This window comes from Sciurus carolinensis, chromosome 4 (assembly GCF_902686445.1).
Source record: "Sciurus carolinensis chromosome 4, mSciCar1.2, whole genome shotgun sequence".
NCBI lineage: Eukaryota > Metazoa > Chordata > Mammalia > Rodentia > Sciuridae > Sciurus > Sciurus carolinensis.
Window position 1 is genome coordinate 167600320 of NC_062216.1, and position 27517 is coordinate 167627836.

At 58.5% G+C, this 27517-nt stretch overlaps 1 protein-coding gene across 3 annotated transcripts; it reads right to left on the reverse strand.

Annotated features, from left to right (window-relative positions):
- Window positions 1-437: 437 nt before the first annotated feature.
- Window positions 438-17244, reverse strand: Sun2 (Sad1 and UNC84 domain containing 2). 3 transcript variants are annotated; one of them, XM_047548581.1, is made up of 18 exons: window positions 16995-17244; window positions 14143-14301; window positions 13178-13365; window positions 12903-13040; window positions 12071-12166; window positions 11711-11804; window positions 10753-10823; window positions 9035-9162; window positions 6760-7017; window positions 6113-6190; window positions 5680-5723; window positions 5048-5213; window positions 4512-4733; window positions 4182-4266; window positions 3777-3892; window positions 3512-3679; window positions 3088-3180; window positions 438-1729 (listed from the first exon to the last, which is right to left on the reverse strand). In XM_047548581.1, the coding sequence occupies exons 2-18, from the start codon at window positions 14262-14264 to the stop codon at window positions 1616-1618; spliced, it is 2181 nt and encodes a 726-aa protein (XP_047404537.1). In that variant the 5' UTR covers window positions 14265-14301; window positions 16995-17244; the 3' UTR covers window positions 438-1615. The 3 variants fall into 3 exon arrangements, with proteins under 3 accessions (XP_047404537.1, XP_047404538.1, XP_047404536.1); XM_047548582.1 differs by having other exon boundaries at window positions 6760-7014; window positions 16972-17244; XM_047548580.1 differs by having other exon boundaries at window positions 16972-17244.
- Between the last annotated feature and the right edge of the window lie 10273 nt (window positions 17245-27517).

Genomic DNA, 27517 nt, shown 5'->3' on the forward strand with positions numbered 1-27517 from the left:
CCCTTCTGTATGTGCAGCAGGTATTTGTGGGATCTTCACCAGGAGCAAGGTCTTGGGTGGGATGCAGATGGGGGTGGCCAGATCACCACTTTGTAGACAGGTCCATCTGGCATCTGGCTCATTGACACCATAGAGGTGAAGTAGCAGGAGTGTGTCCTAGTAGGACAGAGACAGGAAAGGCCTCTTCTGCATAGGGTATTAGTGAGAGCTCATGAAGCCATTTCATTTCCTTCCGACAGCCCTTGAGACCAGAAACCCTGGAGTGGATCTTGCCTTGTGTCCCAACCCTGTCACAACTGGGTTTTAAGCAAATGTCCCAGGTTTCTAAACTTCAGGAATAAGCTTTCGGGGACATTGGTTTGACTAAGAATACACTCCCCCACGTCCCCAAGAGCAGCTGCCTGTGCGGGGGCCAGAGAGAAACCACATTATGCTGATCCTGGGCATCCTTTTATTTTTTGCATAGGCATAAATTAGAATCTGGAGATAAAAAAATTAAGAACCAACAGTGCAGCATTTGTGACAGGAGAGCACAGAACAAGACTTGGTTGTCTCAGGCAGGGGCAGGGCTGTGCAGGGGCCACCACTTCATCGTCACCCAAGCCACAGAGCCAAGTCAGGCCCAGCCCTGTCACGCGGGGCACCTGCCTGCCCACTTCCCACAGACCAGGACCAAGCCCTTCTGAGAACCACCCAGCGCCCCACAGAACGGGGCTAGGAATCAAGCCCTTAGCTTTTCAGTTAAAAAAACGGACTTTGAAAAATATATACAGCAGGGCCTATGGGTCTAAAAGCCCCCCTCCTCAGTGCAGATAGCCCTCCTCCCACCTGACACCCTGAATGGCACTGTCGTGGTCATATGGCACTGTTGTGGTCATTACCACTGGACAAGGAGGTTCCCTCTTCCCCTCCCTTCTAGGTAACCCCAAATGCTCATGGCCCCAAAGGCAGACCTAGGTCCCCTGCAGCCTGGGGGAATGTGGAAAGCTTGCTGTGGGACACAGGCAGGCCCTAGCAGGAATGGGGTGCAGAGCGGGCTCTTGCCCTGGCACCAGGAGAGAAAGAGCTGTGGTCACCCAGCACAGGGGACTCCTACAGACTGGCATGGGCAGCAGCCGTCAGGGGCTCACAGAGGCTGTCTCCCAGGGGCATAGGCAGCCCCGTGGCCCACCTCTACTTAGGATAAAACAGGCCAAGCCGGGACCCTAGCCTTGCAGGTAGAGCGCAGCAGAGTGCCCCATCACTTCCCACCTGCTTTACCCACGGGCTTCCACAGGAGCTGGCTCCCTGGGGCAGTGGCCCTGCCTCCCGCCTCCCCGTCCCCCTGGTATGCTACATATGTACACCCCACGGTGCCAGCCCAATTTGGGGAGGAAGGGTGCAGAGAGCGCTGGAACCTGCTGGCCACCATGGGCTGCCGCTACTTGGCAAAACCCTGCACATTCTCATCTCCCCAGGGCCGAGGCTCTTCTTTCTTGCTCCTGGAAGTCAGAGCTCGCTGGTCAAGCTTGTGGGTTGGTGGTGGGGTGCTGCACGCCCGCTCCTGGAGTAGGGGTACATGCTGGGAGGGGCTGGCCTCCCAGATGGCTGGCAGCAGGCACGAAAGTTTCAGAGGCTAGTGGGCAGGCTCCCCGTGCACCCGGAAGCGGTAGATGCAGGTGTACTCGGGATGGCCCCAGTTGGTCAGGATCCGCAGCTCCACCACCTGGTATGTGGCCATCTTAGCCACCTGGGTAGGGAAGAAGGGTTAACAGTGTCAGAGTCCACTGGGACCTCACTGACAGAGGGAGGGAGGGAGAGATGATCACTCCCAGGCCAGAGATCCCTCCTCTCCCCCAGGTCTCTGAAGGGAACTGGGCTTCAAATGTGCCTGTCTCCAGCCTCCTGGAACAGAGTTCGCAGCCCAAGGGCCAAGGGACCCTGTGGCTTCAGGGTTCCTACACTGGCCACCAACTGACCCACGTGAGCCTGCACTAAGCACTATCCTCAGGCCACATGAGTGGTCCTGAGGACCAGCACAGTTCATTCAAGAGCTAGATGAGTTCACCTGCAGTTGCTTTGTCATTTTATCAGCAGGCAGAGTCCCTGCACAAGGCCCTGGTGCACGCCCATCAGCCTGTCGTCTGTGCTTAAAAGCCAGTGTTTGAGGCAGGGTTTGCAGCACCTCTCGAATGCCTGATGCCACAGGTGTGGCACCCTTGTGTCCACCCTCTCCTCTCCTCCTGCACCCTGCCTGAGAAGCCCAGCAAAGACTCCATCCTCGTCCCCGAACGGAGGACAGCGTTCTCACATCTAGTGCCCAGCAAACCCACTCCCACTCTGGGCACCAGCTCCCAGACCCCATGCTGGAAGCCTGTAAACTGACCCTTCTCTGCCTCTGTCCCCTGCTCTCCCAGGCCTGAGCTTGGGCCCTCCGGACGGCCTGGTCCTCACCCCCACCCTCCAGACCTGATCCCCTGCCACCACCTCCCTGGCTCCCTGGCTCCAGGCTTGCCCTCCTTGGAGTCACCATTTACACCTTAATCAAAATGCCCATCATACTATTACCTACAATATGTCAATGCCAACCCCACCCATCCCTGCCTGAGTGCCTCTGCAAGGCCCTTCCTGCCACTGACCCCTCTCCACCTCTCACAATCCCTCACCCACCCAATTCCTCCCTGTTCTTGAATTCACCCGGATGGTGTGCTTGACCCAGGTTCCTGGGCCCCAGCAGCCCTAAGAAATCAGACTGTGGGGGCGGAGCCTGGAGCCTGTTCCTAAGGGTCCCAGGAGATCGGATGCCCACTCCAGTTCGAGCCACAGGTAGTGCCTGAGCCCAGCCATGCCTGCCATCTCCTAGAAGACCCTTCACAGTTGTATTTCCTGGCAACCCCAACCCTTCTTTCATAAAACTTGGCCTTTTTAGTGCCCTGTTTCAGGAAGCTTCCCTGACCTGCCCTCCTGGAAGGGACACTCTCCTAGGCCATCTGCAAAATGGGTCTTCTCCACTTGGGCTTCCTGAGCTGAGGAAGGCAGGGCAGAGACTGCCTCTCTCCCCGAACCCTGGGCCTGGCAGTGCTGCCCCACTCGCATGCGAGTCTGCACCTGGAAGTAGAAGGTCTGAATTGGCTCCCCGTCCTGGTCGTAGGTGAAAGTGCCCAGAAGTGTCCCCTCCTGCTGCAGGTCTTCGTCAAACCCCTACAAGAGTGTGAAGGGATGCAGGGAGAGGCAGGGTGAGTGCGACTCCCTCCCACCCTGAGGATCAGGCAGGACCCTCCAGGGACTGCGGGGTCTGAACACTGGAACTGGCTACCACAGGCCTTCTCTGACCAGCGATGATCGCTTATGACCACGTGCCGCGGCTTCTTCCTTTGGAGCCTGAGATGACTGGGACTGAAGTGCCATCCCTCACCTGGCTCCCCCTCTTCCAAATCCATCCTTCCTCCCAGCCAGCGACCCCGCTTGAATCTCGGCAGAGACCCACAGGACACCCCTCAGCCCTTCCAGCCCCAGACAGGTTGATACTCACGAAGATGGCAAAGTCCCTGGGGGCGCTGGAGATGGTGCTGTTGGGTGACAGTGCCTTGGGCACGTGCTCTAAGGTAACGGCCGTGGGGCGGATGCGGGCAGAGAGGCGGACCACGGCAAAGCCCTGGGGCCCCTGGAAGGCCCAGCAGTTTCCTGGGTGCACGTCTGGCTGGAGGGGAGAGGAGATAAGTCAGTAGGCCCTGAGTTAGTCTGGCTGCCCGGGGAGGGCCGCACCCCAGTGTGCACCAAGGCCGCCAGCTGCCCACCTGAAGGATGACCCGGGGCGACTGGGAGTGGTACCACAGGGGGATGCCAAAGAGGCTGAGGAGGGCCGTCTTGGTCTCATAAGTCTCGGAACACCGGGTACTGATCACGCTGGCCCCTGATGCGGGAAAGGAGGACAGGTGGGTGTCTGCAGGGAGCAGAGCCTGACGACCAGCTCAGGAGCCAGGCACAGGAGCCTGGGCACCAAGCTGGAGCAGCCAGAGGAGGGCCACTGCCTGTCCCCTCATAGGGGACAGAGCGCAGGCGCCCAGGCCCAGGGAGGGCTGCGCCATCCCTGCCCTGGTGATGAGTCTGTTGGGTGGTGTGTGCTGATTTCAAGCCCTGCCAGGGGCCCAGTCATCGTGGGGGATCCGTGACAAGGCACAGGGGGAAGGTGGCGCACGCACCTCCCGACTCCAGGGCGTAGTCCACCATCCCGATGCGGTCTTCGCTGTAGCGCTGCAGGGCCTGCTTCACGATCCGGTGCACCTGCTGAAGTACGGCCCGCCACGGTCACCACGGGAGGCAGACGCGCCCACCGGGCCCTACAGCCATAGGCTGGGCACTGTGGACGGACCCCACTGGCTTGTACCCACCCACACAGGGCCCAAGGCAAACGTCAAGGCCTCCTTATGCCACTCATGTCCTGGAAGTAGGAGGAGGTGGCAGGGTGACACTGTCCAGGGCTCCAGCCCGGTGGGGGACAGCAGCGTGTCTGTGGGGCGCCGGCCGCTTACCTCCTCGGTGACCCCGACCACGCCTTCCTTCTGCAGCGTCAGTCCCAGGGAGGCCACGGCCTCCTGCGCCGACTTGCCCTGCGTCTCCGCCACGTGCGTGAGGATCTTGCTCTCCAGCTCCCGCAGCTGAGCCTGCATCTCCTCTCTCTGGAGGAGCCCAGTGCGGGCGCCTCCGCCCCGGAGAAGGAACTGACTGACCCAGGCAGGGAACTGAGATTCCACCTAGGGAGCAAAGATGGTGTCACTGGGAGGCTTGGAGGAGTAGCAGAGGCTGCTGTGGCCAGACCAGGCGGGACAGGTGGTAGTCAGCTGGGAGCAGGGCTGGGAGTGAGGGAGGCCCTGGGAGGAAAGGCTGGTGGATCACGGCCGCCCCGGCGCCCAAGAGAAGCGGCACTCCTGCCACGGCAGGCCGCGTCCAGCTCTGCAATGGCACCCGGGAACGACGGGCGGAGGACAAGGGGCTCCTGCGTGCAGAGCCCAGGGCGGGTGGACCTGGGGGAAGGGTGCTTGGCGGGCCTGGGTCAGCTCCCACTCACGTCGTCGCGCACAGCCTGAATCTTCTGGGGCAGCAGGCCCACTTCGTCGGCCACCGTGCTCTGCCTCAGGCTCAGAGCTGCCAGCTCCTGCCTCAGGCCGGCCAGCTGGGCCTCCAGCCGCCCCAGCTCCTTCACAGAGTTCTCCTGGAAGGCCTCCTGGGTCATCCTAGTCCCAGAGGGACAGGAAGAAAGAGGAGTCCCTGGTTGGCTTCTGTCATACAGTGGTGGCCACCACGCAGGGCCTGCTCTCAGAGTGGTTTGTAGGACAGCCAGAAGCCAGAGGGCTGGTGTCCCTGTCCCAGAGCTGCCCCTCTGGTGCAGCCTCTGGCCTCACCTGCTCTGGACTGTGGGCTGGGGAGGAGGTGGCCAGCACGAGGCGAGCACAGAGACGCTGTCTGCAGGCAGCTCACACACCAGTCCTGCTGCGGAGCCCACCTCCCGCCGTCAGCAGCCCTACTGACCTCTGCACCTCAGGCAGTCTGCACGCAGGGGTCCTGACCCGGGTCTCAGCCACCCTCCCTGCTTGGGCACATGGTCAGGACTCCACTCTAGGCCCTGTGGCCCAGGCCTGCCTGGGGCTGGAGCGGGAGGGGAGCGGGCTGGGAGCGATTGCCGATGGCTTGGGGCATTACCTTTGCCACTCTGACTTCAGCTGCTGGATGTGAGCCTCCGACTCCTGAGAGCGGGAAGAAGGGACATGAGAACCAGGGCCTCGGAGAGACCACCTCTGGAGGAGCACCTGTCTCCACTGGGCCTGCTTGACACATCCCTGCCCCAGGTTTCCTGGCAGCAAAGGTCAGTGGCCACTTGGCCAAAGTCCTCCTGAGTCTTGTCCCACGTCCGGAGGACTCTCTTACTTCCACGTCCCCATTCATTCAGCACGTGCATGCCCAGTGTGACAGCCGTCCTTGTCCCGGCTCACACAGAAGGCGGGACACCACACGCCTCACCCACTCCCGGCAGTTTCCCTGCAAGGACCAGAAGCCCCAAGCATCTCTCGGTCCAAGAGCAGTTGTGGGACGGGGTCAGGACCAGCACGGGCCCACATGTCCCTGGCCCACCGACCTGGGAGGCCTGGACGATCTTCTTGAAGAGGTCTTCCGAGTCTTGGTGATGTTCTGCCCTCAGAGTGGCCAGTCCTTCCTGTCAGACACGAGGGGAGGACTGAAGATTTGACAGCTGCGCTGGAGGGGCACTTGCCACTAGGAGGTGCTCTAACTGGGATTCGAACCAGGGCTGATTCCCGGGCTTCGGCTCTTGGCCTTAGGCCACAGTGCTTCTCTGAAACAGGCAAGAGTCCCCCCTGATCTCTAGGGCACGCCACACCCATGGGCCTCACAGCCTGGGGGAGGCCGGAGGAGGCATCTCCATTTTTCTCTTTAAAACGATTTTTTAAAACATGCTTTGCTGTCCTAGAATGGAACCCAGGGGTGCTCTACCCTGAGCTACACCCCCAGCCTTTTTAATTCTTTACTTAGAGACAGGGTGGTGCTTAGTTGCCCAGGTGGGCTTCCCCAGGAGCTGGTGCCACCAGGACAGTTTCTACTTTAAGGAGGAGACCGGGCTTAGGGAGACAGTGGCAGAGCTGTCTGACCCCATCCATACACCACGGTTTCCCTCACACCCTGCAGGGTCCCCTCCAGCCCACGCGCCATGGTCCTGAGCTCCCAGGGTGTCACCCAGTTCCTGCCCCGGCAGCTCTGCTCCCCCACCTGGACGAGAGAGGCGGTATCCCTGCAGATGTCCTCCTTCAGGGCAGCCTCCCGGCGGCTCACCAGCCCCTCCAGGAGTGCCAGGGTATCCTCCTGGCTCAGGCCACTGCTGCCCCCCTGGCCAGCGGCCCCCTGCCGCAGCTCCAGGCGCTCCAGCCTTATGGCCTCCTTCTGCCAGTTGGAGGAAAACTCAGCAGCAAGAGCTTCCAGGCGCCGCTCCAGGGAGTGCACCTGGGACAGGATGCGCTGCTCGGCCTGCTGGGGCAGAGGGAGGTGCAGGGGTGAGGGACCCAGGAGCGCCTGCGTGGCGCCAGCAGAGGGAGGACACCCCGGGAACCCCATGATGAGCTCAGGCTGGGTCCAGGCAGGAGCAGCCCAGGGAGATGCTAGTGCTCCAGGTAGGAGGGCCTGGGGCCCCAGGGCAAGCCGCAGGAGCCCGAGCCCAAAGAAGGGAAGGGGGCAGGGAGAGGGCTGGAGAAAGGGTGGGAAGCTGGGGTGTGGGGGTGGGTGGGGAGGCCTGATCAACCTGCCAGGCCCACCCCCCTGTCCCCTCCACTCAGGTGTGCTGGACTTGTGAGCTGGGCATTTAGAGTTCCAGTGTTGACTGTCCACAGCTCTCGCCTCTCCACAGCTACTAGGGAGAAAGCCCTCCCGTCTCCTCTCCAGCTGGGTGCCCCACAGAGAAGGCAGAGTAATGGTCATTTGGACCAGAGAGTGACATTTGATAATGTCACAAATTTTGAGGATCTTGTTTTCATAACAAAATCTTTGCCGAGAGATTATGAAACGCAAACTGTCAACCATCAGTTAAAGGGCAATGGGCTGACAGACGAGTGGAAGGGCTTCTGGGTTTTAGAAGTTCCACCTCAGGTAGTAGCACAATTACACGGTTCAAAAAATCGACAACAGCTATTCCCCGCCCGCCCAGCTCTGCTTGTCCCGCCCAGCCCTCGCTCCCCAGCCCCGCCCCGCCCCGCCCCGCCCTCGCCCCAGCCCCGCCCTTGCCCCACCCCGCCCTCGCCCCAGCCCCGCCCTCGCCCCAGCCCCGCTATCGCCCCGCCCTCGCTCCCCAGTCCCGCCCCAGCCCGCCCCGCCCTCGCTCCCCAGCCAGCCACCCGTCACTACTATCCTTATTCAAATATAAGCAAAGGTGACACTGTGGTCACACTTCACTTCCCATTTTTACAGAAAAGATGATCTTCAATGATTAAAAAGGAAGTGGTAGATGACAGAATATGTGATCATTTTATAAATTAATAAGTTCAGAAAAAGTAATGTTCAGAAAAGCAATATCCATGGATATATATGATTAAAAATGTGGTACTGCAATAAATTCAGCAAGGTGTAAGCAAAGCTCAAGTAACTATAATTAGGGCATTACGTTGTTTTGTTTTGTTTTGGTACTAGAAATGAACCTGGGCACTGAACTACTGAGCTACATCCTCAGTCCTTTTTAGTTTGAGATAAGCTCTCATAAGTTGCCCAGGCTGAACTCAAACTTGGGATCCTCCTGCCTCAGCCTCCCACCACTGGGGTTGTGGGCAGGTACCAGAGCAACCAATGGGGATAAAGAATCTTAAGTAACCCATGCTTATACCACATTCTGGCTGGCTGTCCACCTGTCCCCCTAACTGACAGCAGACTACTTGGGGACACAGCCTGGGCTCCATCCATCTTTGTACACTGGCAGATTATAAAACTGACCACCAACCCTCACTCATCCCTGGGTCTACCCTCTACAGCGTGACCCTGCAGCTTCTTCCCTTGAGAGGTCTTCCTCTTCTGTCTCCTCCTTGAATCTAGACTGTCCCTGAGCTCTGCTTCACCAAAAGAATCGAAGGGACAGTGTGCTGCTTCTGACAGGTCCCTGCAGTCTGGCCAGGAATCCTGCCTGCTACTGCGAGAGCAAGCCTGGGCCAACCAGCTAGGGGACCAAGGTACAGGCGGATGCCTTCCCTGCAAGGGCCTGGGCCAGCCAGTCTGCGGCTGGCGCATCAGTTGATGTCCCATTGCTCAGGCAATACGGTGGCATCGTGTGGAAAAGGAACAGAGCAGAGGGCAATTTGTTGGTTCCTTTTCCTTCTGCTTTCTGTTCTTAGGCTGCACCTACATTTTGGACACTTTTGAGTCACACTGAGTGCAGGCCGCCTCACCCTAACACCTGCACCAGACAGGAGGGAAAGGCGTGTCAGGACAGCAGAGCCAGAGAACCCCCAGGCATAGGGCGGGAGGTCAATTGCAGAGGCGGGGAGGTGGGCCTCGGCCCTCAGCTCACCTGGAACTGCGGGGAAGAGCCTCTGGAGTCCCACACCTCAGACTGCCTCCTGCTGTCCTTCGCCGCCCACCAGGAAACCACAGCAGGGTGGAAGGTCTGCAGTCCGTAGGGGTAGAAATACCAAGCACCTGGCACAGGGCGAGGCGTTACCCGGCTGGGGCCAGCAGCAAAGGCATGCCCAGAGGGGCGGGCAGCCTGATCTTGGGCACGGTGGCCTGTGTCACTCGAGGGAGCCCTGCTCTGCCAGAGGCAGCACTTCCTCCTGGACCTCAGCAAGCTCATCCTCATGGCCTCCTCAGAGGCCCTTCCTGGCTCGCTCTATGGCAAGACTCTGGCTCTGATCCGTTAGGGATGATCCAGGGGTGGAGCCTCATGTGATTCTGGGCCTGAACAAAGCAACCAACCACCTGGAGTCTCTCAAGCCCCAGTGCCTGGTTGCGGCCTCCAGGGGGAGTGAAGCTCGGCAGGTGGCTGGGCTGTCGAGCTGAGCATCACTGCACTAGGACAGAGGCGGCAGCTGCTCTGGACAGGCTGCAGGCGGCCCAGAGGCAGAGCGCAGCGCTGCAGCACAGAGACACCTGCCTTGCTTTGGGGTCACCCCTTTGGAATGGGTTGACTGCTGATGCTGTGCGCGAGAGAGAACGTGGGAGGAAGAGGAGGGCGCGCGTGAGCTTGAAAAAGCCAGCCTGGATGTGAAGTCCGTCCCAGTCAGCTCCACGCCACAGCTCAGTCATCAGCCCTGAGCGGCTGAAGGGGAAGCACGCGATCGCAGGGCTGCGAGTCCCAGGTGCACAAGCCTAACTCGGGCACGAGCCCTCTCCACCTGCGTCTCCATGTGACCTGGGTGGGACCCCACGAGGTGATGGGGAAGCTCAAATAGTCTGAGATGGTGTCTGGGAAATGTCCTCCGGGGAAAGTGCTATGCAATGATAAAGGGCCATCATGATTTTTAGGGTAATGCCCAGTTTCCAGTGGATATGAACAAGCTGTCCTTGCAACAGGAAACAAAAAGAAACCAAAATTTTGGAAAAATGTCCTACCTGTTGTTAATAAAAGAAATCCAAGTTGAATAGACACTAATCCTACACAACCAACTCTAAAAAATAATTATAAGTTGACACAGCCATTAAAAGCGAGTCTTGGACACAGAGGTAACTCATGGGTAGTCAGGAAACTCAGGTAAAATTGTCAACACAAAATGCAAATGTGAACGGGACAGCCCTGTGCCCAAGGCAGCAGAGCAGCTGGTCAGTGACTGAGTGACAGCACCCCTTCCTCCTGTTGCTGTTTTTACCTTAAAAACAGCTGAAGCCTTAACCTGATCTTGTGAAGACCATGTGCTTGCACAGACTATGTCCTAACTTGGAAGGGAGGAGAATGACTGCTACTAATAATAGCACCAGAGTTCCCACCCTGCCCAGACGCAGCTGGCCTGGGGTATGTTCTGCCAAGGCTGGCACAGAGGACGTCCTCCGGGCACCCTGAACTTCCATGTAGCTGTCCCAATTTAGGGCAAGAGCAGTAGATGGGGCCTCCTCCCTTTGCCCCGGGACACCCCAAGAAGGGGCAGTACTGGTCTGGGGAGGACACGGTGGAGGACAGGCGGGAAGCGTCTCAGGCCCGGAGCTCTGCCCCAGTCCCTGCCTGGTATGCTGGATGGCCAGCCCAGCATCTGCCATGCTGCCCCGCCCCTCTGGTGCTTCCCACCCCTGACTCACCATAGGTCAGGCCTGTCAGGAGCAGCAGCAGCAGGAGGAACCAGAGGAATGTCTTCAGGGAGGAGAAGCGCCTGGGCAGTGGCGGGGTGGACAGGAAGGCAGGCATGAGGAGGGCTCTGGGCCTCGGGGCACCCAGGGAGCCCCTGGAGACTTTTTCCGAATCCTGAACTAGGGTTGAGGTGAGCAACCCGTGAGCTGCTCACAGGGCCAGGGCCAGACTGGACACCAGAGTCTTATCTGCTGGTCATGGAGTAACGAGGACAATTTTGACTCTATGAATCTTATGGATATTTTTGACAATAAATAGTGTGGTCTTTGAAACATCTAAACATTTTTATAAAGAGAGATGCTGTAAGCAAGCAAATCTAGAAAAAATACATGACTCCCTATACAAAAAACATTTTCTTCTTGAATAAGGAACCTTCCTCGGTGACGTGGACCAGCCCTTGCCCCTTTTTTTGGAAACGCTGGTTGCCAGCCCTGACCGGATCATGGACAGAAGGATCCTGACTCTGGTCCAATTCTCTTTCCTCTTCCCAGGGGTACAAGTCCCCAAACCCTGGTCCTGCTGGTTTGGGAACTTGAGGGACAGCCCACAGCATCCTCAGGCAGCATCTCTTTGCGGCTTCTGAACACAAGCGGACAAACTCGTCTGGACTGTCACAGGCCCAGAGGGAAGGAAGCTGGACTCTCCCTGGAGGCTGGGCTGGAGCCTCAGGGCGTAACCCGCAGAAGGCTTCTCAGAGGTGGCTGGGCTGGCTGGTGTGTAGTAGGACGAGTCCCAGCAGATATGAGAACCTGTGTTTCCCAGTCTCGTCCTGAAGGGCTCTCATTTAAGGAACAGATCCTGCCTCTAAGCGCCCCCCATCTCTGGCAGGGATAAAAGCTACCGGTAAGCTGGGGGACCACCACACCCAGGCTGGACAGGGCTCTCAGTCAAGGCTGGAGACTCACTCACCTGGTTAACACGAAGACGTCAAGGAGGGACGCAGCTGTCGTCAGTCGGTACCAGGTCGTGCCAACCCACCAGTAGAGAAGTCCGAAGAGCCGGCCTGAAAGGGCAGCTCCTGAGCCTAAGGCTCGAGGTGGTGTTTAGGGCGTTGTCCTCCCCCCATCCGTGGTCCTCTGCCACCCCAACACCCCAGCCAGTGCACCCTGTGTTGCTCTGTGCTGCTCCTGCCCTCCTGCGGCTCCTGGTTCCCATCTAGAACGACCTTTCTCTGATGTGACCCTACAGTCGCTGTTTGGGCCTGGTGCTCAGTGTGAAGTTACTGCTCTAGAGAGCAGAAGGAGCTGAGCACGCTTAGCCAGCACCCACCTGGAAAAGTGACCACGGTCCAGACAAAGGAGCCAGCCCGGGAGACAGCACCCCTTAACCGAGACCCCGAACTATGCTGGTCCATATCCGAGTAGCCTGCGGGAGAAGGTGGGAGGAAATCAGTTCCTGGGCACTTTCTTTTTTCGGTACCAGGGATTGAACCCAGGGGTGCTTAACCACTGAGCCACATCCCCAGACCTTTTAAAATATATTTTATAGAGTCAGGGTCTCACTAAATTGCTCATGGCCTTACTAAATTGCGGAGGTTGGCTTTGAACTCACAATCCTCCTGCCTCAGTCTCCTGAGCGGCTGGGATTACAGCTGCCACCAGCACACCCAGCTCCTGGGCACTTTTAAGAGCCTCCCCTGGGGATGTGGAGCCTGACCCTGTGCTTGCCATGCCTCCTCCACATCCCCAGAGCATCACACGGGCTGCTCGCCGGGGGTCGGGAAGTTTGGGAGGAGTGGCAGGGGAGGCTCCTGACGTTCCCTCCCCGCAAGCTTTCTGATTGCCACCCTCTCCTCACCCACAGTCCCTCACTTTGTTGTTCAGAACTAGACAAAGGAATCACTCATGCATCTAACAAATATTGTGAAGCACCTACTATGTGCAGGGCCCTCGTGGAAGTGCTGAAATGGCAAAACAGTGCCGTTGGCATTGGGCTGCTCACACACCGTGAGCTGGGACAAAGTGCAAGGCCCAGCGTGTGAGGGGCCACCCAGGCAAGGTCCAGGGAGCCTGGGGCATGGGAGGGAGGCCCCACCCCACCCCACACCCTCTCGTACTGTCAGGGTGACCCCAGCCCAGGCTTCCCTCGGGGCCCTACCTACCCACAAAGTCGTCCTCAGAGGAGTAGCCGGAGGAGGAGCCCAGGAAGTCCTCAGAGGCCTTGCGCTCTGCCAGCCCGTTGACTTGGCTGCTCTCAGTGCCGCCGGTGCCTCTCCTTCTCCTTGCCCTGAGGTCCCCACCTGGCCAGGGAGGAACAGGGTCTTCTTGGCCTCCCAGAGCCTCAGCACGTTGGGCCTGGGCAGAGGGGTGCCCCAACAAGCACGTCCCACGTGGGGGGCCTGGGGGTGCTGGGAGGAGGAAGACTTGGGACACTCACTCCAGTAGGGCTCACTGTGCAGGTGATCACCAAGGAGGGCGCTCCTGGCGAGGGATGCCGCCCGGGGGCTGCCGATGTAGGATTCCCGGACCATGGACTCGCTGTAGTAGGAGGTGTGGGCATCAGAGGGGCCCAGCTGTGGCGCTGGGGACAGGCGCTTCATGTTGCTGGATTTCCTCTTCAAGGTCCTGGGGAAAGGCAGGGAGCAGGGAGGTGAGCCCAGCCAGAAACTCCAAAGGAGGCCACAGCCCAGGCCCCTCCCCTGCCCTGGGTCGGCCTTGTCGCTGGGCAGCCCATCCCTGTCTGGTCTCTCTCTTTGTAGACAGTGCGGGCTGGAACCCAGGGCCTCATACGTTAGGCAAGCGCTCTACCAGAGCCACCACACCCCCAGCCCCAGGTACTTTCCCTGCTCCTGTTATCTCTAAATTTCACAAGAGATAGGCAAGTTCATCAGTGAGGAATGGAGCCAGTTTTCAAACTCAGATCTCTAACTTCAAAGTCAAAGATTTTTCCCATGCTTCTTAATGCATCAGTAACATCACCAGCCCCCAAGCCTCCACTGACCCATCCTGGCCTCCTAGAACTAGCCAGCGCCTCCGAGGCTCGTGTCGAGCCAGGCAGTGGTTGTCCCTGAGCTGCCAGGCAGCTGCTGAGGCCCTCTGGGTAGTGGGACACCATGGGTGTGGGCGTGAGCCCGGGCCAGTCTGCCACACCCCGCCACAGCGGAGGGCTTCCGTGAGCCCAGCTTGCAGTTTTGGGGTTTCCGGCCTGGCTCATGCTTGAAGCTGCCTCTCCCCGCTTCCTGTTCTCCAGACAGCAGGCTGCAGCACCCCTCGCAGCGGGTGGCGAAGGCAGACCCCTTGACCGCACGGGGCCTCTGCGCCCCACAAAGGTCGCAGCAGGAAGAGCCGCCTGCTCGGGGGGCAGTGCGCTGGTCAGGGCTGTGCAGCCCCCTCGCGCCCTACCTGAGAGGACTGTCCTTAAACAGGGTGCTCTGGCTCCCTGTCACCGAGCTCCCTCCACTGCTGCTGCTGCCATCGTCATCGCCCTGGGAGTAGCGAGTGAGGCGCTGGCTTCGTCGGGACATGATGAGGGGGGATGTGGACCCTTCCCGTGAAGACAGTCTTGGGGAAGAAAGGAGGACATGTGAGGCTCAGGGCTGTCCCTGGAGAAGGAGAAACCGGCACTGCCTCACCACCGGGAACAGCCCCGCGCCTCAGGCAAAGGCCCGGTGACGTGGCCAAGACAGGATGGCAGCCGTGCCCTGCCTCAGGGCTCCCTGGGCCACCTGGGACCGCCGTGTGTCTTCCACGAGGTTTTCTGGTTTTCAGTTTGTCTTTATCTCCCTCAGCCCTAGGCAGCGTACGGGCCAGAATTGGGCTTTCCCAGCCTCCAACACACAGCATAGACCGGCCTGCACAGGCACTGGCCAGTGCTAGAGGCCCTGGTGCCCCAGTCCAGCCGCAGGCAGCGCTGCCCTCTCCCTAGAGCACGTTGGCCTCAAGCGCACTGCTTCCCTCCAGAGGCGGCTTCCCTTTCCCCCAGCTGCACTATTGATTCAGGACCCTGTTTACATCCTGACTCCAAAAAGCAACTCCAGTAGAGCCACCGGCATGTGACAGTGCTCCCACTCCGCCTTGCAGGCGTGACACGCCCCTCTTCCTGACCAGACGTGCTAAGATTCCTCGATGATGGCACCGGGCTCCTTACGCGCACCATCTGTGGCCTGGACAAGCGAGGTGGCCACCATCACTCCCACCTACAAAGGGGCCAACCTGGGGTGCTAAGGTGATGCAACTTGCCCCGGGTCACCCAGCTGACAAGTGGCAGAAGCAGATCTGAGCTCAGACCCTGCAGGTTACAGGGCCTGGGTCTTCCTACTCCACCAGAAAGTTTGCAAGTTGTTTCAGGAACGTGTTGTGTCTTCCAACTAGAATCTTCTGTAGCCCCACATATGCTCAGAACAGGCTGTAAACTGCCTGGTTCCACAACAAATATTAACAATCTAACGACACGGGAAGTGGCGCCACAGGATGGCATTACCTTCACCCAGTTTGTGGGCCACGTGGGGCTGAAAGCAAGGCTCAGAAGCTGATCATAAGGACAAAAGAGGGCAAAGTGGGAAGAGTGGCCAGGGAGCTTTCTACCACATGAGCATGATTAATAAGCCTCTTAGCTCTGGACACCCAAATTCCAAATCTTGGATTATTGAAGTGAGAAGTTCCAATGTAGCCTCTTGGCAGGCAGGACTACCAAGTAACTGTTAATATCCCAAACCTTCTGGAGAGGCTGTGGTACTTGTGACATTTTGTCACTTCTGATGTTCCTGGTCCATACCAAAATCGCTAGTTCTCTGGGCCGCATGGTGGGCATACACTGACACACCCTAACTCTGACTATGTAAACCAGAAGGTCAGGTTTGTCCAGTTAGAACCTCCTCTTTTGAAAAACAAGCAGCCTCCCGTCTGGGCTAATGGGCATTTTCCCAGAAGGGATGCCCATCTGGCACCCTCCCTGACTTTGGCTGGTGTTGGTAAAGTAACCAACTGGTAGTAGCCAAAGCAGGAAGTTGGCCTGGGTCCGAGGCCATATTCCACTCCTTATAAGGTAGTTCCACCCCACATTGCCTCCCCCACCTGACAGCTCACCCGGGACTCCTCCTCTTAACCCCTGCCCTGCTGCAGGGTGAAACCTCTGCTCAGGGGCAGAAACAAAGCACAGTGTTTATACAGTACCCAGACTGTACTTGGCAAGAACCTTAACATTCTGACTGGCGGGTGGGGGGCACGCTAAAACCTGAAAGCAAGCTTCCACCTCCCAGGCTCCTGGCACTGCCTCTTATCTGGGGCTTTCCTGCCATGTCCTGGCATCACACAGCAGTTTACCATTGAGTCTGGATTTCACAAGATACAAAGGGTCAGGACTGCATCCTGCTAAAAGAGAGGTGAGCCTCTAGGAGCTCCAGTCTTTAACATATCAACATAGATACTCCCTCATACACAACCAGTTAAGAAGCCCTCCAATAAAACATCCATCCACACTTCATAGCTGAATTACATCCTTTTCTCAGTTCACAATACAGAGCAAATGTAAAAGGCAATAACCATCCGATCTTGAGATTTAACCTAGATCTTGGACGCCTTGCACTTGACGTTTTCACTCCCCTGCCTATTCACACTCCATGTTCACAGGGACCTGCAGGTTGCTTCAGGCGCTCACTGTCCTCTTTCACTCCCCACAAGCCCAACCTGCAGAAATCATCAGGGAAGGTGGCCCTGTGGGCCTTCAGCTCTAAGTCACACCCCGCCCCCCCAACACTTGCTGTTTTGTTTTGTTTTTGTTTTAGAACTGAGCAAAACCGGCCTCCCTCCTATTCCCAGAGTTCTGACAGGCGGCGTCACAGGCCGGGAACTGCCAGTCCCTGGACCCTGCCTGTCTGGCACTGCCCTGGGCCGGTTTGGGGCAGCCGGGTCTCTGCTCTCCTCCTCCTGGGAGGCTGCCCCGGGAAGTCCCGCCCGGAGACACCGCCCTCCCGGCTGACCAGTGGGGCGGCGGGCCCTGGGGGCGGGGGCCGGCGGGGGAAGATGAGTCAGGGCGCTGGCCTTGGCTCCGGGCCGGCCCTGCCCCACCGGCCCCGGGGCGTGCGCCCGGCGGGGGTTGGAGCCTGGCCCAGCTCGGCTGGGAGAGGAAGAAGCAGGCCTGGCAGCTGTGCCCGGGCCGGAGCCACCCGACCGTGGCCTGGCGGTCAGGCCCTGCCCAGGGCCGAGGGGAGGGGGGCCCACCGCCGTGGCTACCTGCGGCCGCGGTTGCTCCGTACCGGGCCGGGGGCGTCCGAGGCCCGTCGAGCTGCCTGGGCGCGCCCCCTTCCTGCGTTCGGATCTTGCGGGCGGCGCCCCGCGCACGTCCGAGACAGCGGCAGCGTCCGGGGCTTCGGCGGGCGAGGAGCGGTGGCGCGGGACCGGACGGTGCCGGGCGGGCTGGCTGGCGGACAATGCGGCCGGCGGAGGCCCGCGCTGCGCGAGTGGGGCCGGGCGGCGCGCGCGTGGCCGAGTGTGTATGTGTGCGCCCGTCAGTCAACGCTGACAGGCAGAAGCTCATTGGCCAGGCTCCGCCGGCCGTCCCCGCCCACCGTTACCACTCATTGGCTGGTTTGAACACAAAGGACCCGGCTCGCCCCGCCCTCCGCGTGGGCCGGGCCGCTTTGAGCGCTCATCCCTCCAGTTCGCGCGTGGGAGGCACCCGGCAGGTGCAACTCGGGCCACCGAAGCACGCTCTGCCGCTGGGGTCACCCGGTCTCTGTGCACCGGAGTCGCAGTTTGGTGGCCCACAAAGCCTGAGATCTCCCCGAGTGCTCTTCAGTCCACGCGCGCCGCCCTGTCTACGATGCCAGGGCCTTAGAGACGTTAGGTGTGGGGAGGCACTGTCTCGGGAAGATGGCCCGAAGGAATGGCGGCGGCAGAAGCCCCCAGCCCGCCTTGAGGGGTAGCGTTCAGTTAGCTCAGAGTAGGTTTTGCATAAAGATCATCAGGGAAGGTTTGCTAAATGCCCGCCACTTGCGTAATTGCTCTGCCAGCTATTTCTACACCCATTTTAAAGACAAGGAAATAGGCTAATAGAAGTATTGAGTTTCTTGCATAAAACCGCACAGGAAGAGGCAAATTTGAGATTAGAAGATCTCTCCAGATCCAAGTCCATTGTATTGTTTTGTTTTTCCATTTCAGTGTTGGCTTTAGGATTTCAGGCCTGGCAGGAGGCGACACATCTTTCAGAGTTTCAGAGCAGCTTTTGTTTTAAGGAAGGAGCTCGCCACAGTTGGTGCCTTGGAGGGCAGAGCTGGCGAACTGTTCCACCTTTCTCCAACCTGGAATGAGTGCTTGATACGAATGAGCAACGGTGCCACCTAATTCCAGGGGTCTTTTCTCTTGGCTCCCACCTGTCAGCTGTACAGATGCCACAAGTGTACAACTGGGGACAGACACTTTCTGATCAGGTTCTAAGAGAAGATAAAACAGAGTGCTATTTCACTTTTATTAAAGTGCAGAGGGGAAACAAGACAAATGACAAGATCGTGGCTGCTGGGCAGGAAGGTACTGGGTGGGGGTTGAGGAAACTGTGAGTCCCTCTTGCTGAGTTGGCTCCAGCCCAACTCTGGATAAAAGCAGCTTCCCTTTCTTTTCCCACCTGAAAAGGGAGGTGTCATCTGCCCTTACCATATCTTAGGACAATGGTGATAGCTAGTGTTGTTCCTGGGGCCTGCTGAGGACCAGGGTTGGCCGCATCTGATTATGTAGTGAACAGCGGAGCAAAGTGAGAGCTCAGTCAGACTAGGGCGGCATCCAAGTAGGGGAGGGACCTTTTCAACTCCTCATCACCAAGGTGGTCCCCAGTGCTTTCCTTGCCAGTTCCCGTGGAGTCTCCACGTTCCCGCACCTCCTTGCTCTCCTCTGAAACAAGGGTCTGGGCAGAGGGAACCCCTCCCCAGAAGGTGCTGGTTTGTGAATGTGCTGCCTCTTTGGACCCTGAATAGAGGGAATAGTAGTCCCCACAGATTATCAGGTACTAATCCTGAAATCTGTGACTGTCACCTGAATGGAAAGTCTTTGCAGATGCGATTAAGGTCTGAAGGGAGAGATTATCCTGGATGATCAGGGCGGGCCCTGATGTAATTACCAACATCCTTTCATAGAGACACAGAGAAGAGGACACATTGTTATGACCCAGTGCTGCTCTTTTCAGATTTCTGGTCTCTAGAACTGTGAAAGAGTACATTTCTGTTGCTTTAAGTCACCAGGTTTGTGGTGAGTTGTCACAGCGCCTACAGGAGACCAAGGGTCCTTGGAAAATTCTTGGTCTTGGCATTCGAGACTCTCATGATTATTCTGGGACCCTCCCCCTGTCCTGACCATCCTCACTGACACCCCCACTGGGCTTCCTGCAGGATACTCAGACTGACCACCTGCCCCTCTGACCTCTGGCCTTCCTTCTTCTGCACGCTCAGTGGCTCTTCCCTTCCAGGCTCTTCTCCCTGTGACCCTCTTTCTCTCCCATTTGCTCTTTTCTTGCTCCCCTTTTTTTTTCATCATGATTCCATAAACTGGCAGGGAGGGGGAACTGGGCCCCAACTGGAGCAGGGTGTCAGTGACAACCACGGTCATCAGAGCAGAGTTACGTTGGGACTTGCCTGGCTGCCTGGCACCATGCCTTTCTGGCCCCTTCCTCCACTGAGGCACAACAAACACACAAAACACAAAAGAGCAAAAAGACAAAATTAGGGGTCGGGGTGTAGCTCGGCCGCAGAGTAAATGCTTGGTATACACCAGACCTCGGGTTCCAGCTCAGCACCAAAAAAATTGATCTATAATTTAAAGTTATATTGGTATAAAGATGGCTATAATCTAAGCTGGATTCATTATTAAACAGGCACTTTATTTGATAGTTCTCCTTTTTTGGAACTAAGGATTAAATCCAGGGCCTCGTGCGTGCTTGGCCACTGAGCTACATCCCCAGCCCATTTTTAAAATTTTGTTTTGAGCCTGTGGAGGTGACTGGGAACAGGACTTCCAGAAGGCAACCATGTCAGAAGGTGGCGGGTAAGGCCAAGTTTGCTGGCTGTGAGCGGAGTCTCTGGAACCAAAGGGAGTGCACAGCTCCTCTTGAAAGCAGAGGCGTCGATGTCAAATGGGACTGACTCTTCCTGGGCCCATACGGTGCTGCTGTGTACAAAGCAGAGACACAACACAGCGACTCCTGGCGGCGAGCCAAGCAAAACTGGTGTAATCTGGGGAGAGGTGACTCGTGTCCATGGGAACAGCCCAAACAAGCCAAATTCAGAAGCAACTTTCCTGCTAAGGTCATGGGATGCAGAGTCCGTGTGATGCTGTATCCTCAAGGATTAATCCAATGACAAACTGAAGTGGATCTGTGCTCTTGTAAAAATTTGGTTTGTTTGTTTTGAGATAGGGTCTCACTAAGCTGCCCAAGCTGGTCTTGAACTTGAGGGGATCCTGACTCAGGCTCCCAAGTTGCTGGGATTATAGGCATGCGCCATGCTCGAGTCTCCTGAGGTAGAAGAAATCAAGATGAAAACACGTCACGGGCCTCTAAACACAGGTGCCATGCCCGCTGTGCTGAGGAGAAAGAGTGGCCTGACCCGGGACTCGGGCCCCAAACTGCTCCTCCCCAGTCACTGCCTACACGGGGCCCACCCAAGCACCCCTGGGCTCCTATGGGGATAGTGTGACACAGACGGCAGGGCAGAGAGGGGAGACTGGAGGGAAGAGAGGCCAAGTGTGCGGACGCGGAGGGGCGAGGGGGGGCGGGGGAGGTAAGACTGAGTGTCCCGCAGGAAGTCCAGCGGGGGCGTCAGTGAGGTGTCTGCCTCCCCTGTGGACACATGACAGGTCCATACGAGGAGCTTGGCATGCGTGTGAAAGTCTCCAGTCCACCTGCAACGGAGGTCGCCTCCCCTCCTCCCTCCCCGCTGTCAGCATCAGTCAGTAGCCAGGGTGTTGGCGTCTGTCATTTAACCATCACAGGCAGAACTTGGCGGGGGTGGGGACTTTCATGTCAGGCGTTGCAGCTGCAGGAACATGTTCAGCAGCTCTCAGTGGGCGGTAACCTCAGAGGAGCTTGGTGGCCCCCAACTCCCGGGGGCTGTTTCCTTGTCTCCCCAGGATCTGATGTGGGCTCGCTCCTCTAGTCTGCCTAGTCCTGCTAGGAGGCTCCGTATTTATAGACTCTTTCATCCCCAGGAGGCAAGCTCAGTTAAACTTGTTTTATGGAGGAAGTCCGGCCCCAGGAGGGACAGGCATGGCATCCAGGTTACAGGTGGGTCAGCTGGTGCACCAGAGCAGAATGTGGGTCTGTGACCACAGGTGCACAGAGATGGGCCCAGACTCGTGGATGACTGTACCTTTGTCACTGCCACCTGCCCCAGGCCCATTACAGTGCCTGGCTTCTAGTAAATGCTCCATGGCGTGCCGCTTCCCAGTCTCCAGTCGCCTGCCTCCTGGTGTGGCCCCAAGGTGGCTTCAGGTGGTGACCTCCCACAGGAATCCTGCTTCTCTCCTAGGGCCTCATCCACAACCTCTCCCATTGCTGAGCCCTTGGCTAGGATGTGTCACGGCCTGCACAGCCTTTCTCTGTTTCTTTGCCCGATGAAATCCTGCTAACTGTTCAGGGACCGGTTCCCATGTCTCTTCTTCCCTGAGGCTTCCTAGTCCAAGTTCCAGGCAAAGCAATGGCTCTGGTATTTGATCCCACAAGGACATCTGCTTCAGCTCCCCACCAGCTGGGGAAGAGTACTTGTCCACGTGTCAGGCGCTGCAATCCCAGCAACTCAGGAGGCTGAGGAAGGAGGATTGCAAGTTTGAGGCTAGCCTTGGCAGCTTAGTGAGACCCGGTCTCAAAATAAAAAAATGTAAGGGCTGAGGATGTGACTCTGTGGTAGAGCATCCCTGGCTTCAATCCCCAGTACCATGGGGGGTGGAGAGGGGGACGAGTACTTGTCTGTAGACCAAAGGATGTCGTGGGGACTGGACTGCCTGGTGCTCAGTAAGCGCGAGCCGGTTGCACTCACCCCTGCCTCGCCCGGCGCAGTGCCTGGCTCTGCTGCTGCCAGGTGGAAGAGTGGCCAGAGGGGGTGGGCTCTCAAGAGGGAGGTGGAGCAGGGCCGGGCCGCCGAGGGCTCCACGGCAGGACTTGCCCGATGTCCCTGTGGGGGACCCTCCCTCCTGGAAACCGTTTCTCAGCCTCAACACGTTCACCAGTGGCTCCACTTCTCTGGGGACATTGCTGGGCTGCTGGTTGAGAGAGCAGGTTTGAGACAGGGACCGTCCTGGTGAATGACAACTTGGCAGGTGATCCAACCTTTCATAGCCTCGTTGTCCTTATCTATAAAATGGGAACATTAATGTGAGGCTCCATGGAGCTGGAGCTGGACGAGGCCAGGGTTCTGTGGGTGCTGTGCTTTTATAAGCACCCTCTCTCTCATTTTCAGCAGACGCTTACTGGGTGCCTCTGCCCACCCGCGAGGCAGGGCCATGGCTGGTGGAGAAGGTGGTCAAGCGAGTGATCATTACAGCCCAGCAAGACACAGGCCCCTGAAGGAGGCAGGCCCTAGGGATCCCAGGGCCTCTGTATGATTTCGTGGCAGAAAATTTTTTTAGAAAATTTCCCTCCTACCACAATGAATATTAAAAATTATAGATTACAGCTGTGTTAGTATAAAAGCAAACATAATTCAGGCCTGATTATATTCATTTTTTCTTTCTGATGAGAAATGATAATTACAACATTTCCACGGGTCCCTCAAAATCCCTGGGCCTGGCAGAATCCCTCGGTGTCTGATGGAGGGTTCACCTGCCATGACTGTCCGGCCAGACTCAGAGTCAGAGGAGCTGCCAGAGGAAGGGACCTAAGGGCTCCAAGAGTAGACAGGGGAGCAGCAGGGAGCGTGCCCAGCTCCTGGGCAGCTGCCAGATGGACCCGCCACCCTCCACCTGGCAGCTTCACCTCTGTGTCTGGGCGGACCTGGGAGGCCTGGCCCAATCCTAGGTACCCCGAACCCCGGTAAAACCTTCCACCCCTGGTCTGCCTCGTCCTCTGGGTTGTACTCAGCACACTCCTTCACTCAGCCTCAGTTTCCCACCTGCAGAAAGGGGACAGCAACTGTCCCCCTTCCCTTCCCCACAAGGTGGCTATGAGGACAGGTGAGGCAGCCAGGTGGACGTCCTCCAGGGCAGGGAGAAGGACCAGGAGATGATGATCCCCGACTCTAGCAGCAGCACTATCGGGGTGTGGCTGGCATCTTTCCCTGGCAGGGGTGAGCGTCAGAGGGTCAGTGCTGAGCACCCAGTGGTCAGCACAGGAAGGATGCTCCCTGCCCAGTCCTGAGAGGCTGCACAGCTGCTGGGCCCTTGACCGTGGCGGAAGGCATCCTTTGTTGTTGTTTTTTTCCTTTTGGTTTTTTTTGACGGTAGTAGGGATCGAACCCGGGGCACCCTGCCACTGGGCTACACTCCCCCTTTATTATTTTTTATTTTGCTAAGTCGCTCAGGCTGGCCTTGAACTTGCGATTCTCCTGCCTCGGTCTGCCAAGACCCAGGGATTACAGGGGTGCCCCACTGCGCCTGGTTGCCAAGGGCGTCTTGATCTGGCACCCCAGTTTGCTCGGTTGTCCTTTGTCCCTCTCCCACTGCCCATCTTCTTAGGGACAGTACTTCTTGCTGGCCAGTCTTCAGGTGTGGGGAGGCTGGGGGACTGACTTTAGGGTCACTCGGTGGGGCGGAGCTGCAGAGGCTGCGTGTGGAGCTCCTGCGCCAGCACCTAAGGGTCCCGTCCATGCAGGCGGGCAGCGGCCGCCCAGGGTCCCCAGGCCACTGGGGCCATGACCCTGGGCAGTGACTCTGCTGAGCTGCCTTTGGGCAGGGTGGGGCGCCCCTTCCCCTGGCCTCCGCCGAGTGCGTGTGGAGCTGCCCCGACTCGACTCCTGCACTAGGGGCTCTGCTCTCAGCCCCCTCTGCCCTCTGGGCTCTGGGGCTCGGCAGCTCCTGTCCTCTTACAGTCCAGCGAGCCCCGAGCTCTGACTCTGGCTTCCTCCTCCTCACCTGCCCGCCTGCGCCACCCCCAACTCCTCTCCTCTGTTGGCCTCTCCCTTGGAGGTCGGCAGCTTTGCTCCAGCGCCAGGGTGGCTGCAGTCATTTTCTGATAATTAATTCAGGCCCCCGCATCCCCTGAGCCTGCACTGCCCCCCCGGCTCCCTTCAGCTCCAGGTCCCTGTCCCCGCCCCAGCCCACCCTCCCTCCCAGGACACACTCCTAGGTCCTCTCTAGCCTTAACTCCTGTGGGACTCTCAGGGCAGGGCTGTCCCTTCCTGAGACACTTGTCCTCAGCCCCTGCGTCCTCCTGCCCCCACCCCACAGCCTCCACAGAACTGCCACGGATCTTCCTTAAGCCCAGGCTGGATCTAGTTACCTGCTTCCATCTGTCCCTGGCCCCACCCTGCCATGACCAAGTTCATGGCCTAGCAGGCCTCGGTCATGTGGCCTTCTTCTGCCCTCCTAGCCCGCCTACCCCCCACCCAAGCAGTAAGAGTGAATGCAGCAGGTCCAGCCGAAGGGCTGCTTGCAAGGCCAGCATCGGGCAGCTGGGTTCCAGGAGGGTCCCCACCCTCTAAGACCAGCTCACCCAGCCCCTACTGTGTGTACAAATGTGGAGCTTCGGGAGTGCCTGGCAGAGGGGCCCCTCTGACTGGCCTTCAATGTAAACCTGGGCACCAAGTCCACTGAGCATCCCCAGGGGACAGCATTGTCTGTATTGTCACAACTTGTTGCTGGGGAATTAAGCATGTGCTGTGTGACTCCCCTGGTGTCCCCATGGACCTGATTGTGTTCTTCACTGCCATGGATCGAAGCCATGAGCATCTCTACAAACTGAGTCCTGGGAGTGTCCCAGTGGCTCACGGAACCTGGGTGGCCTCCTTCAGATACCCCGCAGCTGCTCAGGCCGAGGAGCCTGGGTTCACACAGTCCCCGGCCCTGCCCGCCACCCCGTGCTGAGCTTCCTCTCCTCTCTGCCTGCACCTGGGCAATGCCTGGGAAGGAGGGGTCCGGGGCCACCTGCACTGAGCTCCCACAACCCCCTACGTGTGGCCCCACGCTATGGGTGGTGGTTGACAGGACTGTCCTGAGGCAGGGCTGCACCTGTCCAGTACAGATTTGCAGACTTGGACAGAGACGTTTTGAAACTGTAACAGGGATCCCAGGGTTGGGATGTGCCAGGGTTGGGGGTTGGTTCCTGGGGTCTCTTGGCAGGAATGAAGGCAGCTCACCTGCTCTGGGGGGACCAGGATGGAGAACTTGTCACTGGCGTGTCAGTCAAACTGGCCTGGCAGAAATCAAAGTCCACCAGAGGTTAGGAGGGCTTGTGTGGGGGCATGGGATGGAGGCTTGGGGACCTTTGAGAGTCTGAGCTTGGCCGGCTGAGCCCACCCTGCTGGGTGCTCCTGAGCTGCACAGGTGGGCTCTGGCCTGGGCTAGTGTGCCGTGAGGGTCCATGTCACTGGGGCCATTTGAAGCGTCCCCAGAGGAGCTGGTGTTCCCCTCTCTTCTCCAGCCTCCCTGAGGTCACGGCTCTCCAGCGTGTCGTGAGCAACCATTTCTCTTTGTCATGGTGTTTGGGGGGCCTTGCTGTCCACGCAGTGAGGTAAGCCTGAGAGTCAGGCTGGTGACCTCTGGTAGGAGACCTGACCTGGCCCACACCCAGGTGACAATACTCCCTGCAGGACAGGGGTTGGGGACACCCCATCCTGTCACACTCTTGAGCAGCTGGCTCAGACAACGACTGGGCAGCCAGGGAGGGGCTGGAAAACACCTGGGCTTTGCCCATTAGAAATGCCCGAGTCCTCTCTCTAGTCCTTGGGACGGTCACTGCAGGAGGGAGGTGGGGTCACCAAGTCTGTAAATGGAGCTACCCTGGCTTCGCCCTTGGCAGCCCTCATTCTAGTGTCCCTGAGTGAGGTGGTTGCCCTGCGCCCACCCAGCCAGGCCTGGGGTCAGGGGTGGGGGGTGTGGGGTGGGAGCCCCAGAACCTGCCACTTAGTCATCGTGGGACCTGGTCAGACACCTCCTATTTCAGAGGGCAATAATGTTTTGTAGAGTTAAATAAAGTGATTTTCATTTCAAATGATTTTTTTAAATCATTAAAAATAATATAATATGAATGAATGAATCTCTGCTGCACATTTTAGGACTGGGCTGTGCATTCTGGGTGCCTCCAGGTCTGAACTCGGTCCGGGAACCTCACTTGTGTTGGGTCACAGACGTCTCAGAACCCTGAAGGTGTCAAGCACCCTGGGTGGCCCTCGCCTGCCCCGTCGGCACCTGGAGAGATGAAGTGGGGCTTGTTCGCCTCCAGACGCAGACAGACACACAGACACCCCGACAGATACGGACACACGTGGGCACACCAGGCACGCAGGGACGGACGCGTAGACACACAGAGTTTTGAGGAAACTCGGACAACACACGCTCCCAGGTGGAGCAGGGAGGTGCCGTTGCCAGACTTTTCTTTTCCAGATCGGGGACTGAACTCAGGGTCGCTCTGCCACTGGGTACATCCCCAGCCCTGTTGTTTTTGGTTTTGAGACCGGGTCGCGCTAACTCACTGAGGTGGTCTTGAACTTGCCTTCCTCCTGCCTCAGCCTCCTGAGCCGCTGGGATCACAGGCCTGCACCGCTGTGCCGGCTTCGTTACCAGACGTTTGACCATCTCGTGGTGCTGACCCAGGTCCCTGGGTAAGAACTAGGCCGGCAGGAGACCCTGGGGACCCAGGGGAAAAGGTAGGCGGGGGGGGGGGAGGGGCTCCCAGGGCCACTCGGGGTTTAAGAGTGTGGGATTGTCCACTTACCCCTTGAAGCCTCTGCCACCCTGGGGCGGCCCAGGCTGGGGAAGGCCCTCTGAGCCTCAGTGAGGGGCCACAAGGGACCATGTGGGGCCGTGGCTGCTCAGGGATGGGGTGGCCGTCGCCTTCAGGGCCCACACTAAGCAGGGAGCCGGGAGTCTGGCCCTGACAAGCACCAGGCCAGGCCTCCCTGGAGCTCTACCTCAGACCCCTGGGCCACACATGAGTAGCAGTTCACCACACAGGTAGCAGTTCACCAGATGTCCCCAAGATCTGAGGAGAGGCTCCCTGTCCACCGTCCCCACAGCAACTACAGCGCCCGCTCTATCTGCCTGACACACTGGGGTTCCCTGAGCAACTGTTTGAAGACAAGGATTCTGCTGTGATGACCTCAATGACAGTGGTGGTGACGATAAAGAGAACTGGCCTGGCCAGTTACCCTGGGTTCCACCCGGGCCACAGGGCTGGCACCTGAGTCGAGGCTGGTCATGTCAGTGAGGCCGAGCAGGCGGGAGTCCCTGGGACCCAGACACCGTAGCCCAGGTGCATCTCCCAGCCAAGAGTGGAGCCAGGAAAGGGGAGGGCGTGGTGAGCCCATGCCACCCCAGCAAGGGGCAGTGGGTCCAGGGAAGGGAGGAAAGGCCAACGGTGTCCCGCAGACTTGGTCCCAGGACCTCCTGTTCCCTCTCAGGGAAGGACTGGCTCCACCTCTTCCTCTGCAGGCTGTGGTTTGTCCCCCAGGAAGGGCGAGGCCCTACCGCCAGACTTGTGTTTCCTCCAAAGGACCAGGGGCCTGGGCTCCAGGGCCTCCTTCTCTGGGGAGAGGGTTACTTCCCGGATCACACCAGCAATGGAAAGTCCTTGAAGCTCCACTGCCTGCCTCAGTCCTCGCTCTCGCTGCCCCCTCTGCCTGGAACAGGTCACCCACATAGCCACACG